The sequence below is a fragment of the Macaca fascicularis genome, chromosome 15 (genome assembly GCF_037993035.2).
Source record: "Macaca fascicularis isolate 582-1 chromosome 15, T2T-MFA8v1.1".
Lineage (NCBI taxonomy): Eukaryota > Metazoa > Chordata > Mammalia > Primates > Cercopithecidae > Macaca > Macaca fascicularis.
This window is the reverse complement of record NC_088389.1, coordinates 9606174-9623164: the sequence shown is the minus strand read 5'-3', so window position 1 is coordinate 9623164 and position 16991 is coordinate 9606174. Positions and strand designations below refer to the sequence as shown.

Genomic DNA, 16991 nt, shown 5'->3' with positions numbered 1-16991 from the left:
GGAGGGGGCTTTGGCTAGGAATCCACCAAAGCCAGCAGGCACCAGTGGGTTGCTTGAGCAGGCTGGCCTTTGTTAGGAACCGAGGGCTTCAGGTTTTCAGACCATCCAAGGTGAAGGTGGCCACAGGGGCCTGGAAGCTTTCCCATCCTTCCTGCAGGGATGGTCCGTTTCCCTGCACGGAGCTGGGTACATGGGTACAACACCCCTGTCCTGTACGTCGGTGGCTTTACCAATTTTGCATAGCAGCTTTTGAGCTGATCAATAGCTCTGATTGGCTGTTGAGGATTTCATGGATTCCTGTACCCCACCGGGGGGCCCAATATGCTGACAAAAGTTAAATTTGTAGTTGTAGTGCTGCATATACATGGGTCCAGTTAGAAGGCTTTGATTCTATCTAAAGGGAAAGGCATCTCTGAGGGATCACTGAGCTGACATAGTCTCCTAAAACCATGCTGTGAGGTGGCGACAAAGCAGGACAGGAGGGTGATTTTGTAGGAGAGTCGGGCCACGGGCCTGCGTGTTCTCTGTGTCCCCGGAGATCGTACGTGCTCCAGACCCCGGGTTTGCATTGCGCATAATTCTCAAGGGCTCATGGCAAGCTGCGCCAGGGACACAGAGGACGGGGATGCGGGGATCCTGCCCCAAGTGGACCAAGGACTCACTGTTGGACTCTAATCTGTCTAGGTGTTTTTGTGACTTGCAGAAATACCTCCACCTTGCCTGGGCCTGGAGCCACAGGAGACCCTGCCGAAGGTGAAGAATGTTCTGGAACAATGCAAGACCTGCCCAGGCTGCCCCCAGGAGCCAGCGTCCTGGGGTCTCTGTGTAGCATCCAGCAACGTGAGCTTGCAGGACCCCGAGGAGCCCTCCTTCTGCTTGGAAGCTGAGGACAACTGGGAGGATCCAGAGGTCATGAGCTCACTGCTGCTGTTCCTGAACACCTCTGGATTCAAGGCCAGCTTCTGTGGCCTGTACAACCTGGCGCTGCCATGGCTGAGCAGCATGTTCAGCAGCTTTAGCGACGAGTAGGAGCTGACTGGGCGCCTGGCACAGGCCTGGGGGCGGCCAAGAAAAGTGGCCTCCTCATGGCCCTGGCCAGGCTCTGCTTCCTCCTGGGGCGGCTGTGCAGCAGGAGGCTCAAGCTGTCCCAGGCCCGGGTGTACTTGGAGGAAACACTGGGGGCCCTGGAGGGCAGCTTCGGGGACCTGTTCCTGGCGGTGGCTGTGTACGCCAACCTGGCCAGCATTTACTGGAAGCAGAACCGGGAGAAGTGTACACAGGTGGTTCCCAGAGCCATGGCCCTGCCCCTGGGGACGCCTGGCCACATCTGCAGCACCGCGGCGGACGGGGAGCTCCTGCAGCTGGTGCTGCAGTGGGCGGTGGGTGGCCAGAGCCAGCAGGCCTAGGCCCGGGCCTGCTTCTTGCTGGCCAGGCACCACGTGCACCTCAAGCAGCCTGAGGAGGCCCTGCCCTTCCTAGAGCAGCTGTTGTTTTTGCACAGGGAATCGGGAGCCCCAGACGCTGCGTGGCTCTCAGACTGCTGCCTACTCCTGGCTGACATCTACAGCCGCGAGTGCCTGCCCCACCTGGTGCTGAGCTGTGTCAAGGTGGCCTCATTGAGGACACGGGACTCGCTGGCTGGTTCGCTGAGGAACGTGAACCTGGTGCTCCAGAACGCCCTCCAGCCCCAGAACCTCCCCACCCAGACTTCCCACTACCTCAGGCGAGCGCTGGCCTCCCTAACCCCGGGCACAGGCCAGGCGCTGCGCGGCCTTCTCCAGGCCAGCCTGGCCCAGCCGTACAGCCACCATGGCTACCATGGCCCAGCCATCACCTTCATGACGCAGGCGGTGGAAGCCAGTGCTGTTGCCGGAGTCCGTGCCATCGTGGACCCCCTGGTGGCCTTGGCCTGGCTGCATGTGCTTCATAGGCAGAGCCTGGTGGCCCTGAACATCCTGCAGTCTGTCCAGGATGCAGTGGTGGTCAGCGAGGACCAGGAGGGTGTGATTGCCAACATTGGTGGCCGTGGCTCTGAAGAGGACGGGACAGACGAGGCAGGCAGCCAAGGGCTACTACCACGCCCTACGGGTGGCTTGGGACCTGGGCCAGCGGAGGAACCAGGCAGTGTTGCTGGCCAACTTTGGGACCAGCTGGCCCAGCACTACCTCCTGGAGGCTGTACGTCTGTTCTCGAGGCTTCCCTGTGGGGAGTGTGGCCGGGACTTCACCCACATACTCCTGGGCTACCTCTTCACCCGCCAGGGCCCGGCCCAGCAGTGCAAGGGCTACTACGAGTGGGTCCTTCTGGTGGCCCTGGAGATGGACCACGTGGAGAGTGAGTGCCCCAGTTCCTCCTGTGAGCCTTCTGGGGCCACTTGGGTCAGGGCACACCTGGGGTTTGTGATTCGGAAACAAGTGGTGGTTTTTCCACCATCGAAAGCGCTGAGTCATGGCCAGCAGCAGATGTTGGCAAACGCCCTGGAGACAGGCCGTTCCCATGCAGGGCCAGGCCCTCTGCCCTACTGAGGCAGGCAGCTCTTCCTGGTTTGCCCAGGGACCATCCTGCCTTGAGCACGGAAAGTCCTGCGTGCTGGGAATCCCTAGACATAACCCTGGGATCAAGGCATGTTGTGCTGAGCTGGGACTTGGGGCCCCTCCATGAGCCAGGCCCTGAACGCCAGTTCTTGTGCCTGTGTTTGCTTGGTATCTCGGGAACCCTGTGCACCGGTCATCCCACTTCACAGAGGACACAGGGGCGGGTGATTGCCCAAAGCCACAGAACAGTTCACGCAAAAGCAGCTCGTGCTGAGTGTGCCAGGCCCCACCCACAAAAGGGGCTTGTGGGGTCCTCGGGAGGGAGGTGCTGAGCGTGGGAATGTGAGCTTCAGGCCAGAGAAGCCACAAAAGGGTGAGTGGCGTGATGGCGGAGCAGCACTTGGCCCCGGGTTAGGGAAGCCTCTTTAGTCTGGGCCCAGAGGGTTGAGAGGATTTAGTCAAGTAATAGGTGTGGATGAGGGGCTGATGGTGTAGCCTGTGTGAAGGCCCAGGGGTGAGAGAGTGGGGGTGAGTCAGCGAGGATGGGTGGGGTGTGAGTGGTGGTGAGTGAGCGGGAGTGTGAGTGGGAGTGTGAGTGGGGATGAGTGTGGTGTGAGTGGGGGTGAGTGAGCGGGAGTGTGAGTGGGGATGAGTGGGGTGTGAGTGGGGGGTGAGTGAGCGGGAGTGTGAGCTGGGGTGAGTGAACAGGGCTTATGCAGGGAGGTGCAGATTTGGGAGGGGGTGGGTTGGGTGCTGGATGGTGAGAAGCTCTTCTGGAGAGCTAAGCAGGGCCTGGGGCCTCAGGCTGTGGCTTGGCCTTTTCCCCAAGAGCACTGGGGAGCCACGGAGTGCTATCGAACAGTCACTGCAGACCGAGCAGTGAACGGACAGTAGGTGGGCAGGGCTGTCCGAAATCTAGGCCACAGAGAATAGATGAGGAAGTTGAGTGCAGGGAAATGGCTGAGACAAGGGATACTGCTGAGTCCCGTCTGCCTTGCAGTGCTTTGTCATGGCATAGTGAGACCACTCAGAGGTGCCTCTTGTGGCCTGGACCAGAGCTGCAGGGGCTGTGCCCAAATCTGAATCTGCTCATTTCCCAGCACAGGCCTGGCACCCACTCCTGGCCCTAGGAGTGATGAGATTTTGGAAAGGACCGTGTGAAGGGGCCCCGGTCCCACACATCTGCCCAAGGAGGGTTGGGGGGTTCAGACCCAGGCTTCGTCCCCAGGGACATTCTCTGACTGGAAGGAGACCCTCCAGGAACCCAGCGCCGCAGCCCCCACTGCAGCCTCCGGTGGCTCCTGGCACAATAGCCTGTGGTACCTCCTCCTACGAGGCCCTCCCCTGGGTGCTGGGGGATTCAGACTTGGAAATGCAGGCCAGGGAACGGGGATCATGCTTCCCTGTCTCCCCACCCTGAGCTGAACGGTCGGGGAGACCGAGGGCGGGGCTGATACCCCACATGCTTCCTTGGGGTCATTTTTGAGTCACTTTCGGTAGTTTGTGTCCTTCTAAGAGTTTGGCTGTTGTGTCTAGATGGTCTGGTTTGTTGGTTTACAATTGTTCGTAGTGTTTTCATGGAATCCTTTTATTTCTGCCAGGTCGGCAATCATGTTTCCTCTTTCATTTCTGATTTTAGAAACTTGGGTTTGTAATTGTTTGTTTATTTTTATTAGAGATGGGGTCTCATCATGTTCTCCCAGGGGGGTCTTGAATGCTGGCCTCAGTGATCCTTCCCCCTCGGCCTCACAAAGTGCTGGGATGACAGGCGTGAGCCATGGTGCTCAGTCTCTGATTTTAGTCGTTTGTGCCCCATCTTTGTTTTCTTGGTCAGTCTGGTGAAAGATTTGTCAATTTTGTTATTATTTTCAAAAAACCCACTTTTGGTTCTGTTGATTATCTCTTTTGTTTTTCCATTCTCTGTATTTTTACTTCCCATTTCCACTCTCACGTTTATTATGTTCTTCCTTTTATTCACTTTGGGTTTAGTTCATTTTCTAGTTTCTCAAGGTGGAAAGTTAGGCTTTTGATTTGAGATTTTTCTTCTTTCTTTGAATGTAGACATTTACAGTTATAAATTTCCCTTTCAGCACTGCCTTAGCTACATCTTGGTGTTTTTGATACACTGTGCTTTTTTTTTTTTTTTTAAAGTTTTGCTCTATTGCCCAGGCTGGGGTGCAGTGGTGCAATCTTGGCTCACTGCAACTTCTACCCAGGTTCAAGTCATTCTCATGCCTCAGCCTCCTGAGTAGCTGGAATTACAGATGTGCACCGCCACACCCGGCTAATTTTTGTATTTTTTTTTTTATAGAGACAGGATTTCACCATGTTTCCCAGGCTGATCTCAAACTCCTGGACTCAAGCGATCCTCCCGCCTCGGCCTCCCACAGTGCTGGGATGAGAGGTGTGAGCCACCGTGCTGGCCCGGGCTGTGCATTTGTTTGTATTCTTTTCAAATTAATTTTCAGTTTCCCTGATGGTCTCTTCTTTGACTCACTGGTTGTTTAGGAGTGTGTAGTTTTCACATATTTTTGAATTTCCCACGTTTCCTTCACTGTCGATTTCCAGTTTCGTGCCAGTACAGCTGAAGAACACCTCTGCTTTGGTCTCAGTCCTTCTCCCTTCACTGAGGCTCATTTTGTGGCCTGGCACATGGTCTGTCATGGGGAATGTCCCATGGGCGCTCAAGAGGACTGTGTATTCAACTGTTGTTGGGGGGCGTGTGTGACAGATGTCCATTCGGCGTACCTGGTTTCCTTTGTTAATCTTCGGAATGTTTCTGACACTAGAAAATCAGAAGCTTTCCACCGTTCCCAGCGCCCTGGCTTTGGGAGAGGCCAGTGAGCCTGTGGGTTTGGAGCCTTGTTGCATGAGAGAAGCATGTGTGGAAATGCCAGGGGCCGGCTTTGAACCCCATTCCCCCAACATGATGCCGTGTGCGGCAGACGTGATGCTTGGCTTTGCTCTCTCAGGGTTCCATCTGCGACAGGGGCTACTTGTGTCCCTGGTCTCATCATCTCAGGCTGAAGGTGGTCCTGGTCCTGGCCAGAGGGGCTTTGTGAAGCAGAAATAGATGGCCTGGTGCAGGGGCCGAGCCTGGCCAGGACCTCGGCCCTGGGAGTTGTAAAGAAGGCCGGCCTGTACCATGAGCATGTGCACCAAGCTGTGCCCATGTCACGGTGTGCTCGGCGCCTGCCCTTGCACAGGTGCATGGCCTGTCTGAGCCCAGGCTCCCCGCCTATGGGGCCCAGGTTCACAGAGGTGTGAAAGAGACAAGCACAGAGCAGGGGCCTCTGAACCCAGCCAGCCTCACTTCGATGCTGGGAGGCTGACGTCTTCCATTTTGTCTTCTGCCCAGGCCAGCTGCGGGCCGTCCAGCGGCTGTGCTACTTCTACAGCGTCGTCATGCCCAGCGAGACCCAGTGTGTCATCTACCACGAGTTCCACCTCTCCCTTGCCCGCGAGGTGGCCGACCAGGTGCTGGAGAGAGCAGCTCCTGGAGACCACCAGTCAGCTCTACCTGTCCCTGGGCACCTAGTGGTGAGGACTGGCTTTGCAGTGGTGGGGGTGTGGAGGGGAGCAAGGGGGTTGGGGTGGCAGGGAGGGGGGCACAGGGAAGCTGGCCCAGGGCCTCCTCAGCCCCTTTCCTTTGGATCATTTGGTTCCTTGGCATCAGATGCTTTGAGCTGGTGGGTCTGGGGTCGTCCCAGGGCTGCTGCTGGCTTGTGAGTCCCAGCTTGAGTCTCCCTTGTTGGGTCAAAGGTCATCTCAACCCCAGCAGAGGCAGTACGTGCACTCTGGGCTGTTCTTCCTACTATGGTGGCCTTTGTCATCTGACCTCTGCCTGCCCTGAGTCTTGACTCCTGGCCTTCATCTGTCCCCTTAAATGTGACCACAGCAGCCACCTGTGGCTTCTCTCCCACAGAAGACAGAGCCAATTGTGTCACCTGCTTCCCCGGGGCAGGGTTTCAAGGTCTCACGTCCCATATGTGGCCCACTCGGCTTCCCCCTAGCATGCTGACCTGGTGGGGTAACCATGGCCCTGGCCACCCCACCCACAGGGCCTGGTGACATTGCTGCAGTCACAGCCCCTCAAGTGTTAGACTTACTGAGAGAGCAGGGAAGGGGCCAGATTCCATGGGGACCCGGGAGACTGGCTCCAGTCTTGGCCTCAGGTTCACAGAAGGAAAATGGGCCAGTGTGCTAGAGCCATGCTTCTCAAAGTGTAGTCCCTGGACCAGCAGAGCAGCATCCATGTCACCTAGGAGCCTGTGGCAAGTGGGAGTTCTAGGGCCTGCCCCAGGCCTGTGGAGCCAGAAGCTCTGGGGGCAGGGCCAGCAAGCTATAAGGACAGGCCTCCGGGTGACTGTGATGCCTGCACACCTTGAGAACCATCGGCCTAGATAGCCTCTGAACACTAACGGCTCTTGGTGCATCTGGAGAAGACACAGGCCATGTCTGGGAGGCAGGGGAGATGGACTAGCACATTCCTCCTGCCACAGGGCAGCATGATGCTCGATTCCCTCAGAAGGATGTCCTTCATCTTTTCCATGCCGTGTGTGTTCACCCTGGCCCTCCCAGCAGCCTGGGAAGGGCAGAACACTGCACACACAAGAGGGCCGTTCCCAGTCCCCACATTCCAGATTCATCTGTCACCAGACCCACGAGAGGAGGCAGACTGGTTCCAGGAGGATGAGAGCCCTTGTTCTGACACCTGTGTCTGATTCCAGTGATTCCAGGGCCTACAAATCCTCTCTGGACTACACCAAACGAAGTCTGGGAATTTTCATTGACCTCCAGAAGAAAGAGAAGGAGGCACATGCCTGGCTGCAAGCAGGGAAGATCTATTACATCCTGCGACAGAGCGAGCTGGTGGAACTGTACATCCAGGTGAGTGGCAAGGGATGCAGGACGACCCCTGTGCTGTTCACTCTCTGTCCATCCACCCATCCATTCATCCTTCCATCATCTATTTACCTGTTCATCCTTCCATCCATCCATCCATCATCCATCCATCTGTCCTTTCATCCATCCATCATTCATCCATCCTTTTATCATCCATCTATTCACCCGTCTATCCATCCATTCACCTGTCCATCCACCCATCCATTCATCCTTCCGTCATCTATATATTTACCTGTTCATCCTTCCATCCATCCATCCACCATCCATCCATCCATTCTTCCATCATCTTCCCATACACCTGTGGGTCCTTCCATTCACCCATCCATCATCCATCCATCCATCATCCATCCTTCCGTCCATCCATCCATCATCTATCCATCCATCCCTTCGTCCATCCATCCCTCCATCATCCATCTATCTGTCCATCCATCCATCCATCATCCATCCACCTGTTCATCCTTCCATCCATCCATCATCCATCCATCCATCCATTCTTCCATCATCTTCCCTTACACCTGTGGGTCCATCCATCCATCCATCCATCCATCCATCCATCCATCCTTCCATCATCCATCCATTCATCTGTTCGTCTTTCTACCCATCCATCATCCATCCATCCATCATCCATCATCCATCCATCTTTTTATCCATCCATTCACCTATTCATCCATCCATCCATCCTTCCATCTATCTTTCCATCATCGATCCAACTGTTCATCCTTCTATCCATCCATCCATCCATCCATCCATCCATCCATCCATCATTCATTAATCTATTTACTTCTTCATCCATCCATTCACCTGTTCGTCCATCCATTCATCCATCCATCCTTCCATCCTTCCATCCATCCATCCTTTCATCCATCTTTCCATCCATCTTTCCATTATCCATCCATTAAGCTGTTCATCCTTCTATCCATCCAACCATCTTCCATCCATCCATGATCCATCCATTCACCTGTCCATCTATTCATTCATCATTCATCTTTTTATCATCCATCCATTCACCCATGTATCCATCCATTCACTTTTCATCCATCCATCCATCTATTCTTCCATCATCCATGCATTCATCTGTTCATCCTTCCATCAATCCATCTTTCCATTTATCCATCCATCCATTTATCCATCCATCCATTTATCCATCCATGCATCCATCATCCATTCGTGTCCATTCTTCCATCCATCGTTCATCCATCCTTTTATCATCCATCCATTCACCCGTGTATCCATCCATTCACTTTTTCATCTGTACATCCATCCATCCATTCATCCTTCCATCATCTATGCATCCTTCCATCATCCATCCATCCTTCCATCCATCCATCCATCCATCCATCAATTCATCCATTATGAATGCATCTATCATCCATACTTCATCATCCATCCACTTGCCTCCTGTTCATCCTTCCATCCATCCATCTGTCCATTCATCCATATATCCATTCATCCATCATCCATCCCTCCTTCCATCATTCATCCGCTCACCTCCTGTTCATCCTTCCATCCATCCATCATTCATCCATCTATCCATTCATCCATCCATCATTCATCCATCCTTTTATCATCCACCCATTCACCGGTCTATCCATCCATTCATCTGTTCATCCATCCATCCGTTCATTGATCCTTCCATCATCCGTCCATTCACCTGTTCATCCTTCCATCCATCAATCATCATCTATCATCCATCATCCATCCATTTATCCATCCATCCATCATCCATCCATACTTCCATCATCCATCCATTCACCTTTTCATCCTTCCATCCATCCATCATCCATCCATTCATCCACCCATCCATTCATCCACCCATCCATCATCCATCCACCCATCCATTCACCCATCCATTTCTCCATCCATCCATCCATCATCCATCCATCCATCATCCATCCTTTCACCCATCCATCCATTCACCTGTTCGTCCATTCATCCATCCATCATTCATCCGTCTACCCACCAATCTACCTATTAATCCATCCCTCCATACATCTATCTGCCCATTTGTTTATCCATACATTCGTCTATCCACCATCTATCCATCCACATGTACATACATCATCTACCCTCCACCCATCCATACATTATCTACCCACGCATACATACATACAGACATACACACATCATTCCACCCACCCACCCACCCACCCATCCATCCATCCATCCATCCATCCATCCATCCATCCATCCATCCATCCATCCATCCATCCATCCAAGTATTCGTCTATCCACACACCCATCCATCCATCCATCCATCCGTCCATCCATCCATCCATCCATCCATCCAAGCATTCATCTATCTACACACCCTTCCATCCATCCATGTGTCTACATCTCCTCATCCATTCATCCATCCATCCACTCATTCCTAAGCCACTGCTGAGCACCTGTTGTGTGCCTTTTCCCTCCCTCCAACTGCTTCCCTCACATCCTCCGCCGGTGGCCAGCATCTTCTCCCTGAGGGCAGAGGCGCGGCCCCTCACAGTGCACAGCACCTGCTGGTATACAGCACATGCTCAAATAATGTGACCACTCAATTAACACACAGAAGAACTTGCTCCAAGCGACATGTGGCACATCTCCTTATAAAATGAATCTATCATAGTGGCTGTTTTCAGAGGCTCTCCCAAACACAGTGTGATCTGGAACAAATTGAGAAGCCCATGAGCCTGATGAAGCTTTCATTATTGAGCACCTGCTGTATACTTCCTTGAGCTGAGGAGAGGGATGAAGAGCTCATGGCCAAGAGGGGACCAGGCCCACCCACAAACACTGCTGATGTGACAGGGATGTGGCAACGCAGAAAAGAGCCAGGGGCTGGGCTCCCAGCAATCTAGGGGCCACGGAGACTGGTTTGAGTGCAGGGGGAGTGGGCTAGGACTAGCCCTGTTGGTAGGATTCACAGGTGTCGGGCTTCTGGGCTGCAGCTGCTCAGTCACCTCCTGGCACTCAGGAGCATCAGTTCGTTGTCCTCATGCCAGTGGTGGGGGCAGCCCTAATGCACAGGGTCTGAAAAATGCTCAAGTGTACCTGTACTGTGTGAGAGGAAGGAGCCTGGCAAAGGTGCGCGTAGCCACCTCGCTAGGTGTGGGCCTTGAGGGAACTTCTGTCTCCTTTCAGGAGGCACAGAATGTGGCCCTGTACACAGGCGACCCCAACCTGGGGCTGGAGCTGTTTGAGGCAGCTGGAGACATCTTCTTCAATGGGGCCTGGGAGAGGGAGGAAGGCATGTCCTTCTACCGGGTGAGCTGGCCTGTGGGCTGATGTGGGTGGGCCTCAGTGGGGCACCTGGAGGGCTGAGGCACAGGTGTGGCAGGGTAGAGGCCTCCCAGATGGAGGCAGGGCCACCCATGCACATGATTAGTTTCCAAGTGGTCTCACCGGGAATGATATTGACCATGCTCCTGCCTGGGACAAACGCTCGGGGCCTGGACGTGACAATGGCTCTACCCTTGTACCTGATAACCTCAAGCAACCATGAGTGGGAAGTCCTGTCCCCATCTTCCAGATGAGGAAACTGAGGCTCAGAGAGGCACAGGGACATGTCAAAGGACACACAGCGTATCAGTGGGAGGCCCAGGTCTGCATGCACACCGAAGTGGGATGGCTTCTCCCTTCTTCTGAGCTCACGGTGTGGCTCAGCCCCGGGCACAGATCAATGTGGGGTTTTTAGAGCAGAGAGGAGTGCTGGCTCCCCCCAGTCAGACCCCCGGTGCCCAGGTGGGAGAGGCTGGTCTGAGGCTGTCGGGTGTAGCTGAATGGGCCTCAGGTGACTCTTCAGCCCCCAACTTGGGTGTCTGAACTGTGTGTTATCCCAGAGCACAGAGCTGTGTCGAGGTGCAGGGGTAGCTGGTGTGTGCGAAGCTCCAAGCACGTGTTTGAGCTCTGAGGAGGGCGCTGGGCAAGGTGGGTGCTGCGGGAAACCTGACCCCACCTGCCTGTGTGGTAGGACCGGGCCCTGCCCCTGGCAGTGACTATGGGCAACCGCAAGGTGGAGCTGCAGCTACAGCTGTGCCACAAACTGGTGTCACTGCTGGCCACACTGGAGGAGTCCCAGGAGGACTTGGAGGTTGCCCACATGGTCCTAGCACTCAGCATCACTCTGGGTAAGTCCCCTGAGCCTCCGCCCTGCCAGGACCCACACTTTGCCAGAGCCCAGCCTCCAGGTCTGCAGGCCAGGAGCTGAAACAGCTGCTGGATTTTCCTGGTCTCCTGTCCAGGCAGGCAGCTCTGCCCAACTGGCTTCCCCGTCCGGCTGTGGGGCACAGCCCGGGGTCTCTCACGCAGTGCACAGCTCCCTGCCTGACTGAGCTCTGCTTCCTCTGCCTGTTCCCGCTGCTGACCACAAGGGCCACCCAGTGTGCCCTCTGCCTTCCAGACATCCCAGGCATCTCGTTGGTCCCTGTATGTGCCAGGCTGAGTGGCACATTCCCTTTCTCTTATGCCCTTCCCACCCTCATCAACCACATGGCTCTCTGGCTGATAAAATCCCAGTTCCCCTTCCAGCAGTCTGCCCCTTAAGGCCGTGCATCCCCTGGTGCTGTGCCAGGGTCGTCTGTCCCCCTCCAGAGACAGGGAACCCTAGGCAGGCCACATGTCCCAGCGCCTTGTGCCCCGTAGCCCAGTACACAGTAGGTGTGCAGCTGACTCCCCAAGGTAGGGGGCTCTGATCATGACACACCCAGGAGGAGTCGGATGTCACGTCTGTGGGTTGCCTGGAGCCGGGGAGCCCGGGAGCACCTGCACTGCATGGCTTTTGGGCTCCCCTGGTTAAAACCAGTGAGCAAAGGCAGGTGGCTATATGTAGGCACAGAACTGGGCCATCCAAGTCCGACTTTGCCAAAGCCTCTCAGTAGACAGTAGCAGGCCTTATTAGTTCTGCTTTGCAGATGGGAAAGTGAGTCTGGGAACCTGGAAGGGAATGGCCAGAGCTGCCCAGGTGACCACAGGTGCCAGGAGACAAGCCAGGTGTGCTGTCTGGGGTCTGTATACCTGCTCCTGAGGGGCATGTTCCCTCCCTGCCCCAGGGAGCCACATCCTCACACCTGCCCCTTTGGCCTGCACCCCAGGGGACCGGCTGAACGAGCGCGTGGCCTACCACCGGCTGGCCGCCCTGCACCACCGGCTGGGCCATGGCAAGCTGGCGGAGCACTTCTACCTCAAGGCCGTTTAGCTCTGCAACTCGCCGCTGGAGTTCGACGAGGACACCCTCTACTACGTGAAGGTGTACCTGGTGCTCGGTGACATCATCATCTACGACCTGAAGGTGGGTGGGGAGGGTCAGGGCTCGGGGTGTTCCTGGCCCCCTTGGAGTGGGATCTCCACCCGGACCCCAGAGGCCTGGGTTCCAGCCTTTCTTAGGAATGGCCCAGCGGCCTCCCTGGAGCTCTACACCCAGCTGGAGGAGCCGGCAATGTTAGCAGGTAAAACCCAGCTCCCCAGATGGCCAGGCCCCACCCTCAAGAACTCAGTCTCAGCCAGGGAGGCTGACACATGAGTGGGCAATGGTGGCCTCTGGGTAAAGAAGGGGGATTGTAGTCAGGGGGCCCTCCTGGAGGAGGTGACACCAAAGCTGAGTCTTGACAGTCAAGTGTCAAGGTGCATTTAACAAAGAAAACAGGGTCGGGAGAGTGACATTTCAGAGGACGGCATCATCCTCACATTGAATCCACGTTGCAAGATCCAACCCAAATCTTGGCGCCTCCTCTAGGAAGCCTGCCCAGGGTGCCAGCCTGCACTGAGCAACTCCTTCCTGGAGTCCCAAGACACCTTGAATCTTCACATCACCCAGGAAGCGTGGGGTGGGACCAGTGTCTTACCACTGGGTTCACAGACAGGGAAACCCCAGCTCAGGGCAGGTGCAGTGGGGCGGGGCCCCATACAGCCAGGCTGAGGCCTTGTTAGGTCGGGTGTGTCTCGAGGGGAGGTGCTGTGCTCCCTCTGCCCCCAGCCCTGCAGGGGTGGAGAGCTGGGATTGGCAGACTGAGACCTGTGGTGTCTCCACCCATCTGCCCAGCGGGCACCGTCCCTCCTTAGCATCACACCAGCCTCGTGTCAGTGCTCCTTACGGGCTGAGGGGCCAGGGCACTCCAGTCCAGGGGCCGAGATCTTGGGGGCCTTAGAACAACATGAGGAGTTGGGGCAGCCCTAAGACCCTGCCCCGTATACCCCACCGCAGGCCTGGGGCTGCCCGGGAGGTCCCCGCCCAGTACTGGCGACACCTGGTGGTCAGACTTGGTTTCTGTGGCCTCCCAAGTCCCAGCCAGACAGGGAGGTGCCAAGTGTCAGGCCCAGGGGGACGCTGCTCACCGCTCAGGGGCACGCCTGGGACCCAGGGGGACGGGCCTCCCAGAAGCGGCCTTTATCTCTCTTGGTCAAGCCTGCCGCCCACTCCGCCTGTCCAGGAGAAAGGAAAGCGCCAAATAGTACCCGAGAGGCCAAAGTCCACGGTTGGGGTCGAGGGGCAGAGGCCTCCTTCACCTCCTTCCCATGCACAGTCCTCCTTCCCATGCACAGTCCTCCTTCCCATGCACAGTCCTCCTTCCCATGCACACCCCTCCTTCCCATGCACAGTCCTTCCCATGCACAGCCCTCCTTCCCATGCACAGCCCTCCTTCCCGTGCACAGCCCTGCTTCCCATGCACAGCCCTCCTTCCCATGCACAGCCCTCCTTCCCATGCACAGCCCTCCTTCCCGTGCACAGCCCTCCTTCCCGTGCACAGCCCTGCTTCCCATGCACAGTCCTCCTTCCCATGCACAGTCCTCCTTCCCGTGCACAGCCCTCCTTCCCGTGCACAGTCCTCCTTCCCGTGCACAGTCCTCCTTCCCATGCACAGTCCTCCTTCCCGTGCACAGTCCTCCTTCCCATGCACAGCCCTCCTTCCCATGCACAGTCCTCCTTCCCATGCACAGCCCTCTGGGCCTCATCGTGACTATGCTGTCAGCACAGGCCAGCTTCCCACAGGGAGGCCCCCTTGGAATTCCCCAAGGGCGGCTGTCTTTCCAAGGCTACACCCTCCTCCATGTATAGGAGGCTCTGGACCCAGGGCCCAGAGGAGTGGGAGAAGAAGCCGGGCTGGATGGGACCTGGAAGGCTGGCAGAGAAGCAGGGGTAAATGGGCATCTTTGCCAATTGCCTCTAAAATGGGGTCCCCTTTAGTCTACACATGAGAGTGAGCCCTGGAATAGAGTGGATTAGGTGTTTACTGGCTCAGGCTGTCACTCACTACAGGCACATGGAAACGCACACGCAAATGCGCAGAGGCACACGCACACACAGGCGCGCACACACAGACGTGCACACAGAGGCATGCACACAGGCACACACACAGGGACATGCACGCACAGGAACACAAACACACACATTCACATGCACAGGCACACGCAGAGACATATGCATTGGCTGGCTCCTTCCTGTTTAGTTGGGAAGCCCCCACCCCTTCAGGAAGCCTTTGCCTTCCACACCCGGCTGAGTCTGGGGCCTCCTGGGCTTCCCTCTGCCACAGCCCGGGCCACCCTGTGTGGTCAGTGTTCACTCCCGGGTCCCTCAGACTGGAAGCAAGGACGTTAGGCTCAACCATGCACCCAGCACAGAGTCCAGTGTTCGGCTGGGCCGGGGGGCATTGGATGAGCGGTGGCGGTGACTCGGGGCCTTCTCATGCCCCTGCTCCGTGTGTGGGGTGGGGCAGTGAGGGAATGGACTGCTGCATCTTGGGCTTTGTCATTGGCCCTGGGAGCCATCTTGAGATGGTAAAGAGGGACAGGCCAGGCCTGGGTCTAAGAGAGGTCCCTTGGGTGACCGCTATGTGGAGGAGGTTCCTGGGGAGAAGCCGGGTGGGGGATGGGAGGGTCAAGGAGGAGGTCTGGGAGGCGGCATCCCAACCCAGGGATGGTGAGTTTGAGCCAAAGACGCATTGAAATTGGGAGTGGATGTCTGGGGAGTCACACTCCGTCAATATTTCAGGGAACATTGCCAGAGAGGACACCTGTGACATGGTTTTGTACCTGGCCTGGCCAGTGGAGGGCCTGGAAATGGTCAGCATGGACAGGGGCCAGAGGGGAGCCTGGGTCACTCAACGCAGTGGCCCTGCTGTGGCTTGGAGCCACGGGTCCTGCATGGAACTCTCAGAGCAGGCAGGATCTGCCCTGGCCTCAGCCCATGGGGAAAGCAGCCACTGCCTGCAGAGAGGGTGGCACTGGGGCAGGAGGCTTGGGGTGAGTGGGGCGTAGGGACAGTCAGGAAGGCTTCCAGGGGTGTCAGGGTCGTCCCCACCTCCTGCAGCTGAGACCACAGCAGTGTCACAGGCTTCGGGGCTCATGGGGTGAGCCAGCATCGGATGGACATGTGGAATGACCTGGAGACAGGAACGGCCTCTGGGAAGACGGGCTCCGAGTCCCCCTTTTGCTGACCATGACCTGTCCCCTTCAGGATCCGTTTGATGTAGCCGGGTACTACCAGCTGGCACTGGCAGCCGCCGTGGACCTGGGCAACAAGAAGGCACAGCTGAAGATCTACACGCGGCCGGCCACCATCTCCCACCACTTCCTCCTGGACTGCGAGAAGTGGCTCTTCTTCTACCAGAAGGCCAGGACCTTCGCCACAGAGCTCAGCGTCCACAGGGTCAACCTACCTCCTCTGCCACTCTGCGGGTGGGCCCTCTGGTTGGCCTCCAGCCACCCTCGCTGAGGACAGTATCCGAGGGAGTGGGTTTTGTGCAAGGAGGATGATCTCCTGCCTCTCCTGGTGTCTCCCGTAGCTCGTTTTCTGGGTAATGGAAGCATAAAAGCAGGGTTCAAATAGCAATAAATGTTTTTTTTTTTGCAAAAACATACCGAAGTCCCCATGGCATCCTTCCCTGTGTGCTTCCTGGGCTGTGTCTAGGGGACAGCTCCTTCCCTGGTGGCAGCCCTCTGATCTTGGGGATGAGAAGGACCGTGAGTCCAACAGACCTGGGCCAGGTCACCATGAGCCTCGGTTTTCTTGGCGGCCAAAGGAGAGATGGTGATTGAACTCTGGGCAGCTCCCTGCTCTCCCTGCTCAGAGTTCTTGCTGTAGGTCTCGTGCCGCCTTTGCCTTTAACCTTCAGGCCACTGTGCGCGGATGTGGGGGCTGCTAGTGTCCCTGTTCGCCATTGAAGAAATAGAGGCACAGAGAGGTTAGGTGTCTGGCCCACCGTCACACAGCAGGTAGGGGCGGACACGCAGAGCCCAGTACACTGACCACCACACCACCCTGCCAGCGTGGAGCCAGGAAGGTGTCCCCCATTAGGACCCAAGGTCAGCTCCTGGAGCTCTCTCGTGGTGTCAGGAGAGCCGAAGGCCAGTGAGGGTGGCCCCGGGGATCCATCACTCAGTGTCCTTTGCTCCCAGACTTGGTTGGGCCGAGCCTGGCCAGTCCCACCTCTGGCCACTGGTCAGCCCTGCGGGAAGGGATATGCAGGGATCTCCGCCTGTGTAGACGCTGCTACCCAGTATTGAAAGCCTTATCTGGGCTGCCCCCCAGCTGTCCCCACCAACCCCCTCCCCTTCCGGCCTCCGGCCGTCATTCCAGTC

At 56.6% G+C, this 16991-nt stretch overlaps 1 protein-coding gene and 1 pseudogene across 1 annotated transcript; both read left to right on the top strand.

Moving 5' to 3' along the window:
* The first annotated feature begins 696 nt into the window (after positions 1–696).
* On the top strand, positions 697–6072 carry LOC141406900 (SH3 domain and tetratricopeptide repeat-containing protein 1-like; annotated as a pseudogene).
* A 476-nt stretch (positions 6073–6548) lies between these two features.
* On the top strand, positions 6549–16268 carry LOC135967601 (SH3 domain and tetratricopeptide repeat-containing protein 1-like). Its single transcript, XM_074018079.1, has 6 exons — positions 6549–6559; positions 7265–7424; positions 10560–10682; positions 11389–11545; positions 12509–12705; positions 15868–16268. Exons 1-5 carry the CDS (start codon positions 6549–6551, stop codon positions 12610–12612), a joined length of 555 nt encoding a protein of 184 aa, XP_073874180.1. The 3' UTR covers positions 12613–12705; positions 15868–16268.
* Positions 16269–16991: the final 723 nt, after the last annotated feature.